The sequence below is a fragment of the Vombatus ursinus genome, unplaced genomic scaffold, assembly GCF_900497805.2.
Source record: "Vombatus ursinus unplaced genomic scaffold, bare-nosed wombat genome assembly UNPS02000749.1, whole genome shotgun sequence".
Taxonomy (NCBI): Eukaryota; Metazoa; Chordata; class Mammalia; order Diprotodontia; family Vombatidae; genus Vombatus; species Vombatus ursinus.
In genome coordinates, this window is record NW_020940527.1 from 20,377,602 (window position 1) to 20,394,033 (window position 16,432).

General features: G+C 39.3%; 1 protein-coding gene across 1 annotated transcript in view; it reads right to left on the reverse strand.

Annotated features, from left to right (window-relative positions):
* FRMPD2 (FERM and PDZ domain containing 2) overlaps positions 1–16,432 on the reverse strand; it is a 289,815-nt gene that overhangs the window by 147,055 nt on the left and 126,328 nt on the right. The window contains exons 29-30 of the mRNA XM_027857815.1: positions 10,573–10,858; positions 7,916–8,084 (exon numbers count right to left, since the gene is read on the reverse strand). Coding sequence (XP_027713616.1) covers positions 7,916–8,084; positions 10,573–10,858 — 455 coding nt within the window. The remainder of the gene's footprint in view (positions 1–7,915; positions 8,085–10,572; positions 10,859–16,432) is intronic.

Genomic DNA, 16,432 nt, shown 5'->3' on the forward strand with positions numbered 1-16,432 from the left:
TCTCTCTACTGTCTCATAAACAATTTTGAAAACTGTCCATTCACTTTACATTTAACTTCTTTTTTCTTCATATGTCCATATAAACTTCCATGTTTCTCCTAGAATACTAAATCTATCTGGACCTCAAATTCTTTATGTGTAGAATGAAAGGATCAGACCAGATAGCCACAAGGGTCTGCCCCAACTCTAATATTCTATGACTGTGTGATACCACAGTCAAGGGGGTTCATGCCATAGGACTACCTTATTCAATTCAATATACCAAACAGTGGAGGGAACTGTCCCTGGTTCTGAGAAAGTTACAAAGACATAGCTCTTGCCTTCATGAAGTTTATAATCTAGTAGGGGGGTGGAATATATCTCAATCTTGTAGAGGTTGGTATGTATAAAATATATACACTGTAATACAGAATAGAACACGATAAAGTGCTTTCAAGATCTGCATATGATAACAGCATATTGCCAAGTACATAGTAGGCCATTAATAAATGTTTATTTATTGATTGATTTCTAATTGAAAGGACCAAGGAAAGCTTCATGGAACCACATAACATTTGGACTGAATCTTAAATGATGTGTAGAATTTCAACAGTGAGAAATCAGGAAAAGGGAAGCATGCAATGCCATAGAAGGAGAGAATAATATCTACAGGAAGGAAATGAGCATTTATTAAATGCCTACTATGTGCCAGGCATCCTGCTAAACACTTTACAAATATCTGATTTCAACTTCACAACAACAGGTAGGTACTACTATTATCTCATTTTGCAGCTGAAGAAAGTGAGGCAAACAGATGTTAAATGGTTTGACCAGGGTCATACAGCTAGTAAATGTCTGAAGCCCATTTTGAACTCAGGTCTTCCTGACTCCAGGCCCAAGTTTTTACCCACTGTGTTGCCTAGAAGTCTACATTCCACCTAGCTTCCTGAAGCACCTAAGTCACTAGGTTATTGTGAAACTCAATGAGATAATACAATTCAAAGTACTGTGCAAATTTTAAAGTGCTTTGTAAAGGCCTATTATCATTAATGTCAGAACCTTAGGTTTCATCTTATTAAATATTAGTTTCATTGATGCCTTTTGTTTTTATATCACAATCATTTCTAAAGATATTTCCTGGGGGGCAGAGCCAAGGTGGCGGAGGGAAAGCAGTGACTGTCTTGAGCTCTCTCCCAAAGCCCTCCAAATACCTAAAAAAAATGGCTCTAAAGAAATTGTAAAGCAGCAGAACCCACAAAAAGACAGAATGAAACAAATTTCCAGCCAAAGACAGCCTGGATGGTGGATGGGAAAGGTATATCGCGCCGGGCTGGGAGAGGAGTACAGTTCGGCGTGGGCGCGCAGGCCGCAGTGAACCTGGAGCAGACCTCAGAGGACTGAATCACGGGCAGCTGTGGTGGTTTCCAGACTTCTCAACCCACAAACACCAAAGAAAATTTAAAAGGTCAGTGGGAAAAGTCTGTGACTGTGGTGAGAGAGGAGCTAGGTCTCAGCCTCAAGTCTCGAGCGCAGTCCGGGGCCGTGGCTTTTTCCTGAGCTTCAGGCCCACAGACTGAGCGGTAATAGAGTGGCTGATCAAAGGGGAATTGCAGGGATCTCTTTGCCAGTGCTGAGGCAGGAATCTCTTGCTCTGCCCATGCTTGGATCTGTGTCACCGTTCTGAGGGGTGGTCCTGGGGCGAGGAGGAACGCTGGTGAGGTGGAGCTTGTTGTGGTGGTGAAGAGAAAACACCTCGCCCCTTATCATACCACCATGGACGAACTGAAAATTTACAGGTCCCTAGAAGTACCTCTGAAAAGAGCTGTACAAACCCCCGAAGCTTGGGACAGTACACTCTTCACATTGGAAGCAGACTTTTACCTTAACAAAGAGTTTAAAACTCAAGTAATAGGCCGGGATCATGAGTAAGCAATGCAAAAAGAGTCAGACTGTATTATCTTACTTTGGTGACAAAGAAGATCAAAACATACAACCAGAAGAAGACAGCAAAGCCAAAGCTCCTACATCCAAAGCCTCCAAGAAAAATATGGATCAGTCCCAGGCCTTGGAAGAGCTCAAAAGGGATTTTGAGAAGCAAGTAAGAGAAGTAGAGGAAAAACAGAGAGTTATGCAAGAAAATCATGAAAAACAAGTCAACAGCTTGCTAAAGGAGAACCAAAAAAATACTGAAGAAAATAACACCTTAAAAAATAGCCTAACCCAAATGGCAAAAGAGGTCCAAAAAGCCAATGAGGAGAAGAATGCCCTAAAAAGCAAAATTGGCCAAATGGAAAAGGAAGTCCAAAAGCTTACTGAAGAAAATACTTCCTTAAAAATTAGAATAGAGCAATTGGAAGCTAGTGACTTGATGAGAAATCAAGATGCTGTAAAACAAATCCAAAACATGAAAAGTTAGAAAACAATGTGAAATATCTCATTGGAAAAACAACTGACCTGGAAAATAGATCCAGGAGAGAGAATTTAAAAATTATTGGACTATCTGAAAGCCATGATCAAAAAAAGAGCCTAGACATCATCTTTCAAGAAATGATCAACGAAAACTGTCCTGATATTTTAGAACCAGAGGGCAAAATAGAAATGGAAAGAATACACCGATCTCCTCCTGAAAGAGATCCCGAAAGGAAAACTCCTAGGAATATTGTAGCCAAATTCCAGAGTTCCCAGGTCAAGAAGAAAATATTACAAGCAGCCAGAAAGAAACAATTCAAGTACTGTGGAAACACAATCAGGATAACACAAGATTTAGCTGCTTCTACATTAAGGGACTGCAGGGCATGGAATATAATATTCTGGAGGACAAAGGAGATAGGATTACAACCAAGAATCACCTACCCAGCAAAACTGAGTATAATCCTGCAGGGGAAAAAATGGTCATTCAGTGAAATAGAGGACTTTCAAGCATTCTTGATGAAAAGACCAGAGTTGAATAGAAAATTTGATTTTCAAATACAAGACTCAAATGGAACATGAAGAGGTAAAAAGGAAAGAGAAAATCATAAGAGACTTATTAAGGTTGAACTGTTTACATTCCTGCGTGGAAAGATGATATTTGTAACTCATGAGGCCTTCGTCAGTATTAGGGTAGTTGGAGGAGAAAAAATTATATGTACGTATATATAGATATAGGTAGATAGGGGGCACGGGGTGAGTTGAAAATGAAAGAGTCATATTTGGAGAATAAAATTAAGGGGTGAGAGAGGAATGTACTAGGAGAAGGAGAAAGGGAGAAGTAGAATGGGGTAAATTATCCCACAAAAAAAAACAGTAAAGAAAAGGCTCTTACAGTGGAGGGGAAATGGGAGAAGGTGAGAGGGAATGAGTGAATCTTATTCTCATAGAATTTGACTTAAGGAGGGAATAACATACACACTCAATTGGGTATGGAAATCTGTCTTACCCTACAGGAAAATAGGTGGGGAAGGGGACAAAAGAGTAGGGGAATGATAGAGATGAGGGCAGATTGGGAAAGGGAGTAATCAGAAGCAAATACTTCTGAGGAGAGACAGGTCAAAAGAAAGAATAGAATAAATGGGTGGGTGGGATAGGATTAAGGGAAATAGAGTTAGTTTTTCACAGCATGTCTACTATGGAAGTGTTTTGCATAACTGCACATATATAACCTATGTTTAGTTGCTTGCCTTATCAATGAGGGTGGGTGGGGAGGGAGGAAGGGAGAAAATTTGGAACCCAAAGTTTCAAAAACACATGTTTAAAAAATTTTTTTTCACATGCAACTGGGAAATAAGAAATACATGAAATCCATCCTGCCCTACAGGAAAATTGAAGGGGAAGGGGATAAGAGAAGGGGGGAAGAGATAGAAGGGAAGGCAGACTAGGGGAAGGGGTATTTAGAATGCATGCCATCTTGGGGTGGGGGGAGGGGCAAGATAGGGTGAAAATTTGGAACTCAAAATCTTGTGGAAGTAAATGTTGAAAACAAAAAAATAAATAAAAATTACCATCAAATAAAAAAAATAAAAAAGTAAAAAGAAATTTTTAAAAAATGAAGATACTTCCTTTACAGCCTGCTCCAGATTTGATCCCTTGTTTACAACAAAAATGGTCAATCAGAAACAACTGACATGGTGATTGCTTCCAACAACATACACGCCATTTTGTCTTAGTAGTTTTCCACCTTCCTCCTGTGTTCTTTAGGGTCATTTTTCCAACCCCTCAGTTTTACAGAGGAAGAAATTAAGGTCCAGATGGGATTAAGTGACTTGTCCAAGGTCCTACATGGATAATATCTTAAAAGTATCAAGTTCAGTGAGTCAATTACCAACTATTTATTGAAAGACAACCATGTGCAAAGTATTTTACTGAACATTAATGGAAGCTTTTCAGGATATTAATGGTATTAAGAGACAGGGATTAGTAGGATAATACATGACAGATTCCCTGCCCATAAGTTGCTTAACATGGAGAAATAAATGGGTAATGTAGAGAGGAGGAAGAGTCAAAACATATCACTTGTAACTTTTAAGAGACTCATAAAAATCCTGTGCCAAGTTGATTAGTTTGGAGGACAAAGGGAGGAGACATTTTCCTGGCAAGTATGAATATTAGCAAGGAACTTGGAAGTCCAAATGCCATAGCCTAGAGAGAAAGCCTTGGAAAGAAAGCCTGGGTTTTCTTTTAAACCCCAATGCAGAAAGGAGGCTGAAGGACTGGTGCTGAGCCTGGCTAGAGATAAATTCATCTACTCAGTCTGAGTTATAGTTGAGGAATTATGAGGAAATCACCCCCAGGAGATCCTTGGGCATACAAGGGGGGGGGGGGGGGGGAAAGCGTTCATCTTGAATTTACATCCACTCATTTCTCTTCCTGAATGAAAATAAACAGCTCAAATTCTCAGCCTCCTGGCAGCCCCAAAGTTGTGATAACAGTGATAGATGTGCTTCATTGCCTTATTCATTAGCTGCCCTAACCTTGAAGCCTTGGAAATGGTATACCAAGGAAGCAGGTCCTAGTCCTGAGAATGCTTGAAACCAGACCCCACAACTTTATAGTTATTACTCCTCCCCATTTTAAAATTGGATCTTTTATCGTGTTCTGTTTAAATCACAATCGTTTCCCAGTATGCTTCCCTCTACTGAGCCCTCCCTTCCAGCAAAGAAAAACAGTTAAGAAAAGCTAGTTAACAAAGCAACCAGGTTTCAAAATGTGTACGGCATTCTGTATCCAGTTTCCTTTCTGAAAAGAGAGGGGATGGCTTATTTTTTTGAGAAATGGGAAACTGCAGAAGCCAAGACCTTCATTCCTTACCCCAAAAGAATTTGGGTCCCATTTGTTTGAGGGGGGAATGATGGAGATGGGGATCTGAACCCCTAAAAGGAAAAGACCATATCTTTGGGATCTGGACCCCAAAAAGGAAAAACCCTGGACTTTGCCACCTGGCCAAATCTGAGGCTATAATCCTATCAACTGGCCTTTTTGTGTGGCTGTGCCCAATCTCCCAGTTCTGTTCAGTTACCTCCCAATTACCCCTGGCCACTTCCCACCCTTCATCCTATCTAGACTCCATTCTCCTCCGGACATGTGGTCCAGGTCCCTGGCCAGCTTACTGGCCACTCCCATCCAGATCCTCCTTAGACCCCTCCTCCAGTCACTCCAAACTACTTGGCCACTGCTAGATCCCCCCCCCACAGTCTTTCTGTATATAAGGTCTATCTTGTCTCTATTAAGGTGTTCAGATTCTTAAAATTCTAGCCAGATTCTTAAGATCTGGCCCGCTTGCATTAGTGATACAAATGCTCAGGTTCCTTAAGAGTCTGGCCAATATGACAGATGTTCTAATAAACCTTGTCTTTGGCTGAAAAAAATGGGAAACTGATAATGGGTAAATATTACTGTACTTGTATTAAGACATTCTAACTTTAAGTCCTAGATTTGCCACTTGCTAACTGTGCAAGATAAGTGCCTTAAATGCTCTCTCCAAGGCTCAGTTTAGCTATCTATATCATGAAAATGCTACTACTTGCTCTATTAACATCTTTTTTTTGAAGCAATCAGGGTTAAGTGACTTGCCTAGGGTCACACAGCTAGTATCTGAGGCCAGATTTGAACTCAGGTGTTACTGAATCCAGGGCCAGGGCTCCATCGACTGGCTCACCTAGCTGCCCCTCTATTAACCTCTTAATAATAGGTTAATCTATTATTGTTGTTGTTGTTGTTGTTGTTTGTCCTTCATTCTTGAAGAGGACCATGACATTAGGAAGGTGAGGTCATATCTTGCCAGAGAATCTATTAACCTGCGGTTATAATGAAAGACCTATGAAAACCGTGAAGTGATATTAATCAGATGTGAGTTGCTATAATCATAACTATTGATACTAATAAAATACTAATATGGAGAGGCAGGAAGCCAGATGACCTACTGGCTTGTTCTTCCATTTCTAATATAAAAGATTCAGAAAATCAGAAACTAAAGCATCCAATGGTCAATTTGTTCAATTTTTATTTCTCCACTCTGCTTTTTGCAGCCTATATAAGTACCCTGTGGGTTGTTCAGGAAGGATAGAGAGGGCAGACAAAAACTAAACATCCTTGTCCTCAGGGGAAGAAGGCTAAATGCTTGTGGAAATAGGGATGGAGGGTGGGGAATAAACGTTTATACAACACCTACTGTGTACCAGGAAATGTGCTAGGAGCTTTACATACATTATTTGATCTTTTCGACAACCCTGGCAGGTAGGTGCTGTTATCATTCCTATTTTATAGTAGAAGAAACTGAGCAACCAGAGGTTAAGTGATTTGCCCAGGATCACACAAACTCAGGTCTTACTTACTCCAGGCCCAGTACTCAATACACTGCACCACTTAGCCATATGAATGAGTAAAAATCATTTACTCTTTTGACTACTGTATGCCACGTGGTATACCACTGAATAATAAAAATAGTAGCATTTGTAAAGCATCTATTAAATTTCAAGGTACTGTGCTAAGCACTTTATAAATATTATCTCATTTGATTCTCACAACAATCCTGTCAGATAGGTGCTGATTGACAGATGAGGAAACTGAGGCAAAGAGAAGTAAAGTGACTTTTCTAAGGTTGCACAGCTGGTATCTGAGGCAGAATTTGGGTTCATATCTTTCCGACTCTCCCATTTAGTTACACCATTTCTGGAGTAATCTCCAAACAGATGCCAAGAACCAAATCTATTCTCAGCTACTTTCTAACTTAGGATCATGGAGCCATGGAATCACAGGTTTATATTTGGAAAGGACCTTGGAGGTCATTTGGTCCCCATTTTACAGATGAGAAAACTGAGGACTAGAGAAATTCAGCCCAAGGTTATACAAACAGTGACTGATGGAACCAAGATTTGAAACCAGGCCCTCTGACTGAATTGTTTCTCTCCTATGTCTTCACTTAAAGAGAAATTCGACTGAGCAGTACCATAACTGACTTTCACATATTTGTCCTAAGGAATAATAAATTATCTCATGTTATTATTAGCTCTTTAAAGTTGAACAGCCAAATAAATTCACTGAGTCACACTTGCCAAAGTTGTCCATTTAGAATTACAGTTGCTGGTGAATTGAGGGCACTGTTCAAAGTTAGTAATAATAGTAATAATATGTAACATTCATTGAATGATTTAAGGTTTACAAAGAACTTTAATAAATTAACTCATTTGAATCTTACAACAACCCTGTCAGGAACTATTAGTTTATTATCGCCATTTTTCAGATAATGAAAATGAGGCTCAAAGAGGATAGTTGGCTTACCCATGGTCATGGAACTAATAAGTGTAAGAGTCAGGATTCAGACCTTCTTTTACTTAACTCCCAGTAGAACACTATCTGCTATCCCAAACTGTCTCTCTTGATACCTAGAAAAGGCCCAACACAGATGAACTAAGTGTATACTTAGCAAGCAGTGCTATGTTCTCCATTAAGGTTCACCTACCAAGTTGCCCATCACTATCTTTCACAAGGGCTATTTCAGGCACATCCTCTGGTCTGAGGAAAACTGAGAGGTTTTCCACGGAGTCAGCCACCATCTTCAATTCAGAAGAAGCATCAGGCAGGAGGAGCACTTTGCTGTTGTCACAGGAGACCCCATTCTCTCCATTCCCCTAAAATAACAAGCATTTCTTGAAATGATGAGCCATTTTATGCACTGAAAACATTCTGTTCCCAGGTTCCATAAAACTCAATGATGGACCTTGGCCTTGGAAACTGACCCAGATTTTGACCACTCTCATCCTCACATATGAAGGCACAACTGTTCTGACTCACTTTCTTAAATAAATCCTAAATGTCTTCTTGCTACATCTACTCTCACTACACAACCTTCTTGTCCTCTCTCCCTGATATTATTCAGACACACAGACTTTACCCTTACACTTGGTCTGCTCTGAATCCCTCACTCTAATCTCACATGAACACACATTCAGAACATATTCTTTCCACAACTGCTTTCTCCCCTTCCATATTATGTATTAGACCATTCTCCCAAACTTCCAATCAATGTATGTCAAGCCTTGAGGCAACTTTGGTCCTAAATGCCATTCTCTACCCCTTCTTCCCCATGAAGCTACTTCCTCTTTTAGTTGTCCTCAGATGGGCAGAAGACAAGAAGAAAATCTTTAGGGCACATGTGTGTATTTCTCTTTTCCTCTTACTCATGGCGTGTCCCAAGCACCTGACAAATGAATTCAGTGAAATGAATAATATATGGAAAATAGGTTACTGCAAAGAACTACATATATTGCAAAGGCTGGATGAATAATTGATACAGCCCAGACGTCTCCCACCTACACCTAAGCTACATCCTGAGTTAATATAATACACATACAGACCACTCCACCATGTATCGGACTTTTTGATCCCCTACCCACAGAAGGAGATTGCATACATACATACACACACAAGACATGTAAAGGCACCTAGGATGTTTTTACACACTCTTAAGAACAAGCCAGACCCTTTATATCTTAAGGGCATGGAGAGAGAGAAGGGAATATGATTTCATACATTAACAAGATTTCACTGTGATAATCTCTTTGAAAAAAGTTACTCCATTATAAACCATGACAGCTCTATTTAATATTGTATATACAAACATAGATATGTGTCTGTGTTTGTTATCTATATCTAGCTGGTCTAGCTCAATGATTTCATTGGTGTAGGGGATTGGTGATATAGAAATGCTCTCCACTCAGCACAGGGAAAAAGCTCACCTACAGCTTGGAGTCTTAGAGTTACCAAGGGCACAGAAAGGTTAAATTGTTTGCCCAGGGTCACACAGTTTGATCTGTCAAAGGCTAGACTTAAACCTAGGTCTTCTTGACTCTAAGGGGTGGCTGGCTGTCCAGTACAGCAAGGTACCTTTCTTATCTATATATGTGTTACTTGAGGTTGCAATCCCAATCATAAATTAATTTAACTCCTATTATTGTTTCCCCAGGGCCTCTACTATCCCATTACCACATTGAGTCTGTTTTCTCCTTTGAACTTCTAAGTTGTAACAGTCACTTCAGTAAGAATGACTTCTCTCCATAAGTAGTTCTCCAGTTTGCTTCATGCTGTTGTGAATCCATAATTAATCATTTCAGACTATGTCAAAGGGACCTGACTTTCCTATCAATGGCAGCCCAGCACATTCAAAGTCTCTGTTTCATCTACTCCATTAACTTGTTGCTTCATATTTCAGATAAGAACTAGGCCTTTTATGCAGAGAATGATTTGAATTACAAATATTTACCCTCCATATGTGTCTGCCTGCCATAGTCCTTGGAGACTAGCTTGATTATTTGTAGCTAGTGGAGCTTCTCAGTTGAGCACTAGAAATATTTAGTACAAATAAAGGAAAATGGAGTTTGAACAACATCAGAATGAAAACTAGTATGTTTTAGTCACAGTTTCAAGTGTTAGGCATTTTAGCACATAGTCTTCTAAGGCCCATGTATTTTTTTTTAATTTCTTGACAATTCAACAATTTTTTTCTTACTTTATGTAGCAGATTGGAGGCTCTTAACAAACAATTACATGCCTCTTGTTGAACCCAGGACTCTAATTTTCTGTGTTCTTGCCCTAATTTGCTATATATGCAGCTTTCTCTCACCTCCTAGTTCCAGATTCTCATCCTTATATTTTCTTAGCATAGCTTCATACTATGAACCTACCCTCTAATGTCTTCTTTAGCTTGATGAAACCATACACTATTCTTAACTTGGTTTCTAGCCTGATTCGAATTTACTCCAAAATAAGAATTCAGCAGAAAGACCTTGATATCATATCACCTTCCCAAGATATTTCTACCAGTCAATTATCACCATGGAACAGGAAAAAGTAAGCCCGAGGTCAGTGTATGAAAGGAGAAGGGTTGGAGAAAAAAGCAACTGACCTCAAGTAAGCCTAATTTCTATGGGAAATCAAACTAGCCTTAAAAGTGAGTATGATCAGGCCATGGAGAGTGATATTGTGCATATGGATGACCCAACTGATAGGCACTGTCAACTGTTAGTGAGATAAAAAGGGCAACAGAGATGACTCTGAAGAGCCCTAGTGTGTGATTTGAGCTCTAAAAAATCTATACCACAATGAGGAATTGCTACGTACCTTGGACCGGTCACTGCCTGTTTCTACAGTCTCCTCCAGGTCTTCCCATTCATCCTCACTATTGCCAGACTCTTCAATGGGCAAAGACACTGAGTGAGGCCTAAATGTGCAAAATGGTGGCTGAAGAGTGGTCCTTGAAGGTACTTCCAAACATCCTCCAGAAGAGAGTGGAATTGCAGATGTAGTACTTATAGTAAGATATTCTTCATCAACAGAGGTGGGAGAAGGAAACTCAGGCAGACAGTCCTTGTGACATTCATCATAGTCACTCCTTTCAAATTCAGGGCTTAAAAAAAAGAAATCAATGTACTTCTCAACATTTTATGATCAACGTCTCTACATTCATATTTTGGCATATTAATCTCAAAAAAAAAAATAAAAACCCATGGTGGTGTCAAATGATCTTCTAGCATCAAACTTGTACTACAGCTAGGTGGCGCTATAGTGCAAAGAGCACTGGGCCTGGCGTCAGGACACCCTCCAAGTTCAAATCCAACCTCAGACATTTACTAGCTGTGTGACCTAAGGGCAAGTTACTTAACCTCTGTTTTGCCTCAGTTTCCTCAACTGTAAAATTGGGATCATAATATACCCACCTCCCAACATTGGAGTAAATGAGATAATATTTAAAGAGCTTACTAGCACAGTTCCTGGCATATAGTAGGTGCTATGTAAAAGCTAGCTACTTATCATTATCATTATTATTCATTTTGCTTTCTTCTCTTGTGGCACCTGTGGTGACTGAGTCTTTCTGGACTCTCACACACCCCCCACCTGCCCTTCCCAGTTCCTAATACTTCTCTTACCAAAAAAAAAAAATCTATTTTTACATAATGAAAGGCATGGCATACTAGATAGAGAGCTGACTTTGAATCCAGGAAGGCCAGGATTCAAGTCCTGCCTGGCCTCAGGCAGCCCATCACATTCTCCAGTGGTCCTGAACCAAATTACAATGTAATGAGGAAATATTTAAAAAAATAAATTAAAGTATAATAAAACATTTGTTGTTGTTCAGTTATTTCAATCCTGTCTGACTCTTTTTGACAAAGATATTGGAATGATTTGCCATATCCTTCTCCATCTCATTTTACAGATAAGAAACTGAGGCAAACAGGGTCATACAGCTAGTAAGTGAGGCCAGATTTGAACTCAGGTCCTCCTGACTCCAGGCCCAGGGATCTATCCACTGCACCACCCAGCTGCCCTTAACAACAGAACATAGGTAATGTTATTATATGACTTTCTCAGTCAATATGAAGCCCACAGGGCTCCTTATATATAGATTAGTGGCTCTGTTTCTGAAAGTTTGACACCACTACTTTAGGTAACTCTCTAAGACCATAAACTGAAGTGAAGGTGCCAACCTACAATAGTGGAGAGAGTCTCCTCACCCAGGAGTTCCCTAGACCAATGAAATCACAGGCCCAGCCCCTACCTCTTCCTTTATTTTTTTTTATTTTTCTATTCTTCCTTGTATATATCAATACATGTATATATTTTATCCCCTCATAGGGAAGAGGTACTGTTTCACCTTTGCTAGGAACAATATCTGACCCACAGTAATAATTGAATAAATTATTTATTAATTTATTAATTGATTTGGGAATTTTAATAATAATAATTAGCACTTATATAGCATTTTCAAGTTTGCAATACACATTTACATGTTATATCATTTGAACTTCAAAACTCCCTCCCATGAGGTAAATGCCATAGATTTTATTATCCTCATTTTACAAATGAAGAAACTGAGGCATAGAGTAGTTAAGTGATTTATCTGTGGTCACATAGCTAGCAACAATCAGATGCAAGGTTTGTACTCAGGTCCTCCTGATTCCAAGTCTAATATTTATACCCACACTGCACTGTGTTCATGGAAAGGAATAGAACTTTAAGGGTACCAAGAGTTTTGCTACCAATACAAGAAAATAAAGGATCTCAAACCTCTTTATACAACAATATTTTTTTCTCAAAACTCTCCAAGATCCCTTATGGAGAAGACTGTGGGTGAGTTCAACCCTATGAAATAAAGGCCAGCATTTGAAAAACAATAACTCCTTCTGAGAAATGTAGCAGGAAGATTGTTCTGTGGAGACTCATTGTGTGGTGAGAGAGTTGAAAGATGAATACAAGCAGAAGAGCCCAGTGGAGAGGTTTCCTGGGATTCCTTTTATTTAAAAAGATGGCCTCTACTGACAACTCAAGACAGCGTGGTCAGAGGTGGCAAAAAGAAAAGATCTCAGGGAAAAACAAAGAGACTTGACTCAAAAAATCAGAAATAAACCAATCATTCATTACAGCACTTTCCAATTGCTGGAAATTACTGCATTTGAAGGCAGTTAGGTGACTTAGTGTACCTGAAGTCAGGAAGAATGGTGTTCAAATCTGATCCCAGATACTTACTAGCTGTGTGACTTTAGGCAAGTCACTTAACCCTGTTTGCCTCAGTTTCCACATCTGTAAAATGAGCTAGACAAGGAAATGGCAAACCACTCCAGTATCTTTGCCAAGAAAACCCCAGATAGAGTCACAAAGAGTTGGCCATGACTGAAATGACTCAATAACACTGAATTTGAATAACTTTATTTTTTTCTATTTATAACTTTCCTATATATAACTTTCCTTCCCCTTAACCCTCAGCTATTGAATTCTAAATGCCTCCCCAGATTATTTCTCTTTATCACAGCCCCTCACAAAGCCATCAAGTCTTTCATGAACTAAGCTCCTTGAGATCAGGTACTGACTTTTTTTTCTTTGTATCTCCAGCACCTAGGGCACTGCCTTGAATGCAATAGGTCTTTAATAAATATTGAATCCAATTGATTTGAAATGAATTAAATTTGTTTTTTTGTAGCCCCAGTACCAAAGCTCACTGGTATGGGGCCTCTCCTTATTGGTGGAGATTAGTGCCTTATACTCACATAAGGGGGCAGGGCAGAGTTGGTAAGAGCCCAGAGCATTAATCTCTCCCAAGGAGGAGAGAATCCCACACCAATTGGCTTTGGGACTTGGGTTACCCTCCTCCCCAAGTCTTTACACAATTAATATTCTCCACAGAAGGAAGATAGTACTCTTTCCAGACCTCCCCTGTTCAATATGACATCATGAGCAAGCCTTTGTTTTTTTTCTAACTTTTTAATGAAATTACTATTAATGAAACCGAGCATCAGTACAATTAAATTTTCTTTGCAGTCATTTGCATTTAAATACAGGAAATTCAATGACTAACGTTGATAGACTTAGCCTTTCTCAGCAATGCAAGAATCTAAGACATCTCCAAAGGTCTCATGATGGAAAATGCTATCCACATCCAAAGAAAGAACTATGGAGTTTGAATGCAGATCGAAACATACTATTTGCTATTTTTCCTTCTGTTTTGTTTTGTTTCCTCTTTCTGGTGGTTCCTCCTGTTGGTTCTAATTCTTCCCTACAACATCACTAACATGAAAACATGTTTAACAGGAATGTATATGTATAGCCTATATCAGATTGCGAGCTGTCTTGGGGAAGAAGGGAGGGGGAGGAAAAATTAAAACTCAAAAGCTTATGGAAGTGATTGTTGATAAATTAAAATAAATTAACAAAAACTCAAAAAAATAAAAAAATAAATAAAAATGACATGTGCAACATTGGATAGCTAGTAAGTGGTTGAGCTGAAGGATAATCCCAGGTCTTTAGACACAAGGGCTTCCATCTTTTAGTGGCATTGAGTTGCCATGGGTATCTGCACACATCACATGTAGAAAGGGTAAGTTATATTGGCTACTTATTCTGTTCACATAATATATTACTAAGAACAGTACAGCTAGGACCAAATTAGTGTGAATAATGAATCCTCTAAAGTGGTCGCATTATTCAAATTCAAATTGGGCTTAAACCAATTGCCATATTTTATATAGTCATAACTTTGAATAGTGTGAAATTGGAGGACATGTGACCACTTTAAGGGATTCATTATTCAAACTAATCAGGACCAGACTATAAAAAGCTCTTTCTTTTCAATGATACTTTTAACTGGGGGAGAAAAAAATAAACTCCCCAAAGTTCTGCTCTGATGCTTCATCACAGTGAGGAGCTGACCTTGGGTTCTTGATAATAACAATGAGAATAGCTAGCATTTATATGGTACTTTAAAGTTGAGAAAGCATTTTATATGTTATCTCATCATATCCTCATAGAAACCTCATAAAGTAGGTGCTCTTTTTAACCCCATTTTGCTGACAGAGAAACTAAGCCTGAGAGGTTAGGTGACTTGTCTGGGGTCAATTGGTCAGTCTATAAACATTTATTAAGCATCTACTACATGTCAGGCACTGTGCTAAGCACTGAAGATATCAAAAAAAAAAAGCCTGGACAGCCCATGCCCTCAAGGAGCTTACAATTTAATAGGGGAGACAACATGCAAAAAAAAATCAACCTACAAGCAAGCTATGTACAGGATAAATAGGAAATAATTAAGAGGGAAGGTTCTAGAATTAAGGGGGATTTGAAAGACTTCCTGTAGAAGGTGGGATTTTAACTGGAACTTGAAGGAAGTCAGGAGGTAGAGATGAGGACGGAGGACATTCCGAGCATGGAGGACAGCCAGTGATAATACCTGGAGTAGGGAGATGGAATATCTTGTTTGGGGAACAGCAAGGAAATCAGTGTTACTAGATCAAACAGTATGGAGGGGGAAGAGTATAAGGTACAAAAAGACTGGAAAGGTCAGGTGGGAATGTGTTATGAAGAGTGTTGAATGCCAAACAAAGGATTTTATATTTGATCCTTGAGGTGATAGGGAATCACTGGAGTTTATTGAATAGGAGGGTGACGTGGTTGGATCTATGCTTTAGGACAATCACTTTGATTATAGAGTAGAAGATAGACTGCAGTAAGGAGAGACTTGTGGTAGGCAGATCAGCCAGTAGGCTATTGCAATAGTCCAGCCATGAGGAGATAAAGTCCCACACCAGGGTGGTGATAGCATCAGAGGATAGAACAGGACATATTCAAGAAATGTTGCAATGGTAAAATCAACAGGCCTTGGCAACAGATTGGTTATGGGAGTGAGAGACTGTGAGGGGTCAAAAATGATACCTAGGTTTCAAACCTGGGTGGTTAGGAGGATGGTGCTGACCTCCACAATAATGGGGAAGTTTGGGAGGAGGAAAAGTTAGGGTAGGGGGAGATTGTAAGTTCCATTTTGAACATGATGAGTTTAAGATGTCTACTGGACACACAATTCAAGATGTCTAGTAGGCAGTTAGAGATGTAAGACTGGAAGTTAGGAGAGAAGTTAGGCCTGGATAAGTAGATTTGGGAATCATCAGCATAAAAATGATAATTTAATCTATGGGAGAGGGTGGGATAAGTGAGTGAAACAGTATAGAGGGAGAAGAGAATAGGGCACAAGACAGTCTTGTGGACTACCCATAGTTAGCTGGACTGATCTGTATGAAAGTTCAACAAAAGAGACTAAGGAATATTCATATAGGTAGGAGGGTAACAAGGAGAGAGTAATGTCCTGAAAACCTAGAGAGAAGAGAGTTAAGAAGAGTGTAATCAACTATGTCAAAGGCTGCAGAGGATTGGGGAAAGGCCATTAGATTTGGCAATTAAGAGATTATTGGTAACTTTGGATAGAGCAGTTTTAGTTGAATGATGAGGTTGGAAATTAGATTGCAGAAAGTTAAGAAGAGAGTTAGAGGAAAGGAAGTAGCGGCATCTATTGTAGATGACCTTCTCAGGGAGTTTAGCAATGAAAGGCCAGAGAGATATGGAACAATAGTAGGAATAGAAGGGTCAAGTGAGGGTTTCTTGAGGATGGGGGAAGCAACAAATAAATAGGGAGAAATTAAAGAGACGTGAGAGAGTAGGG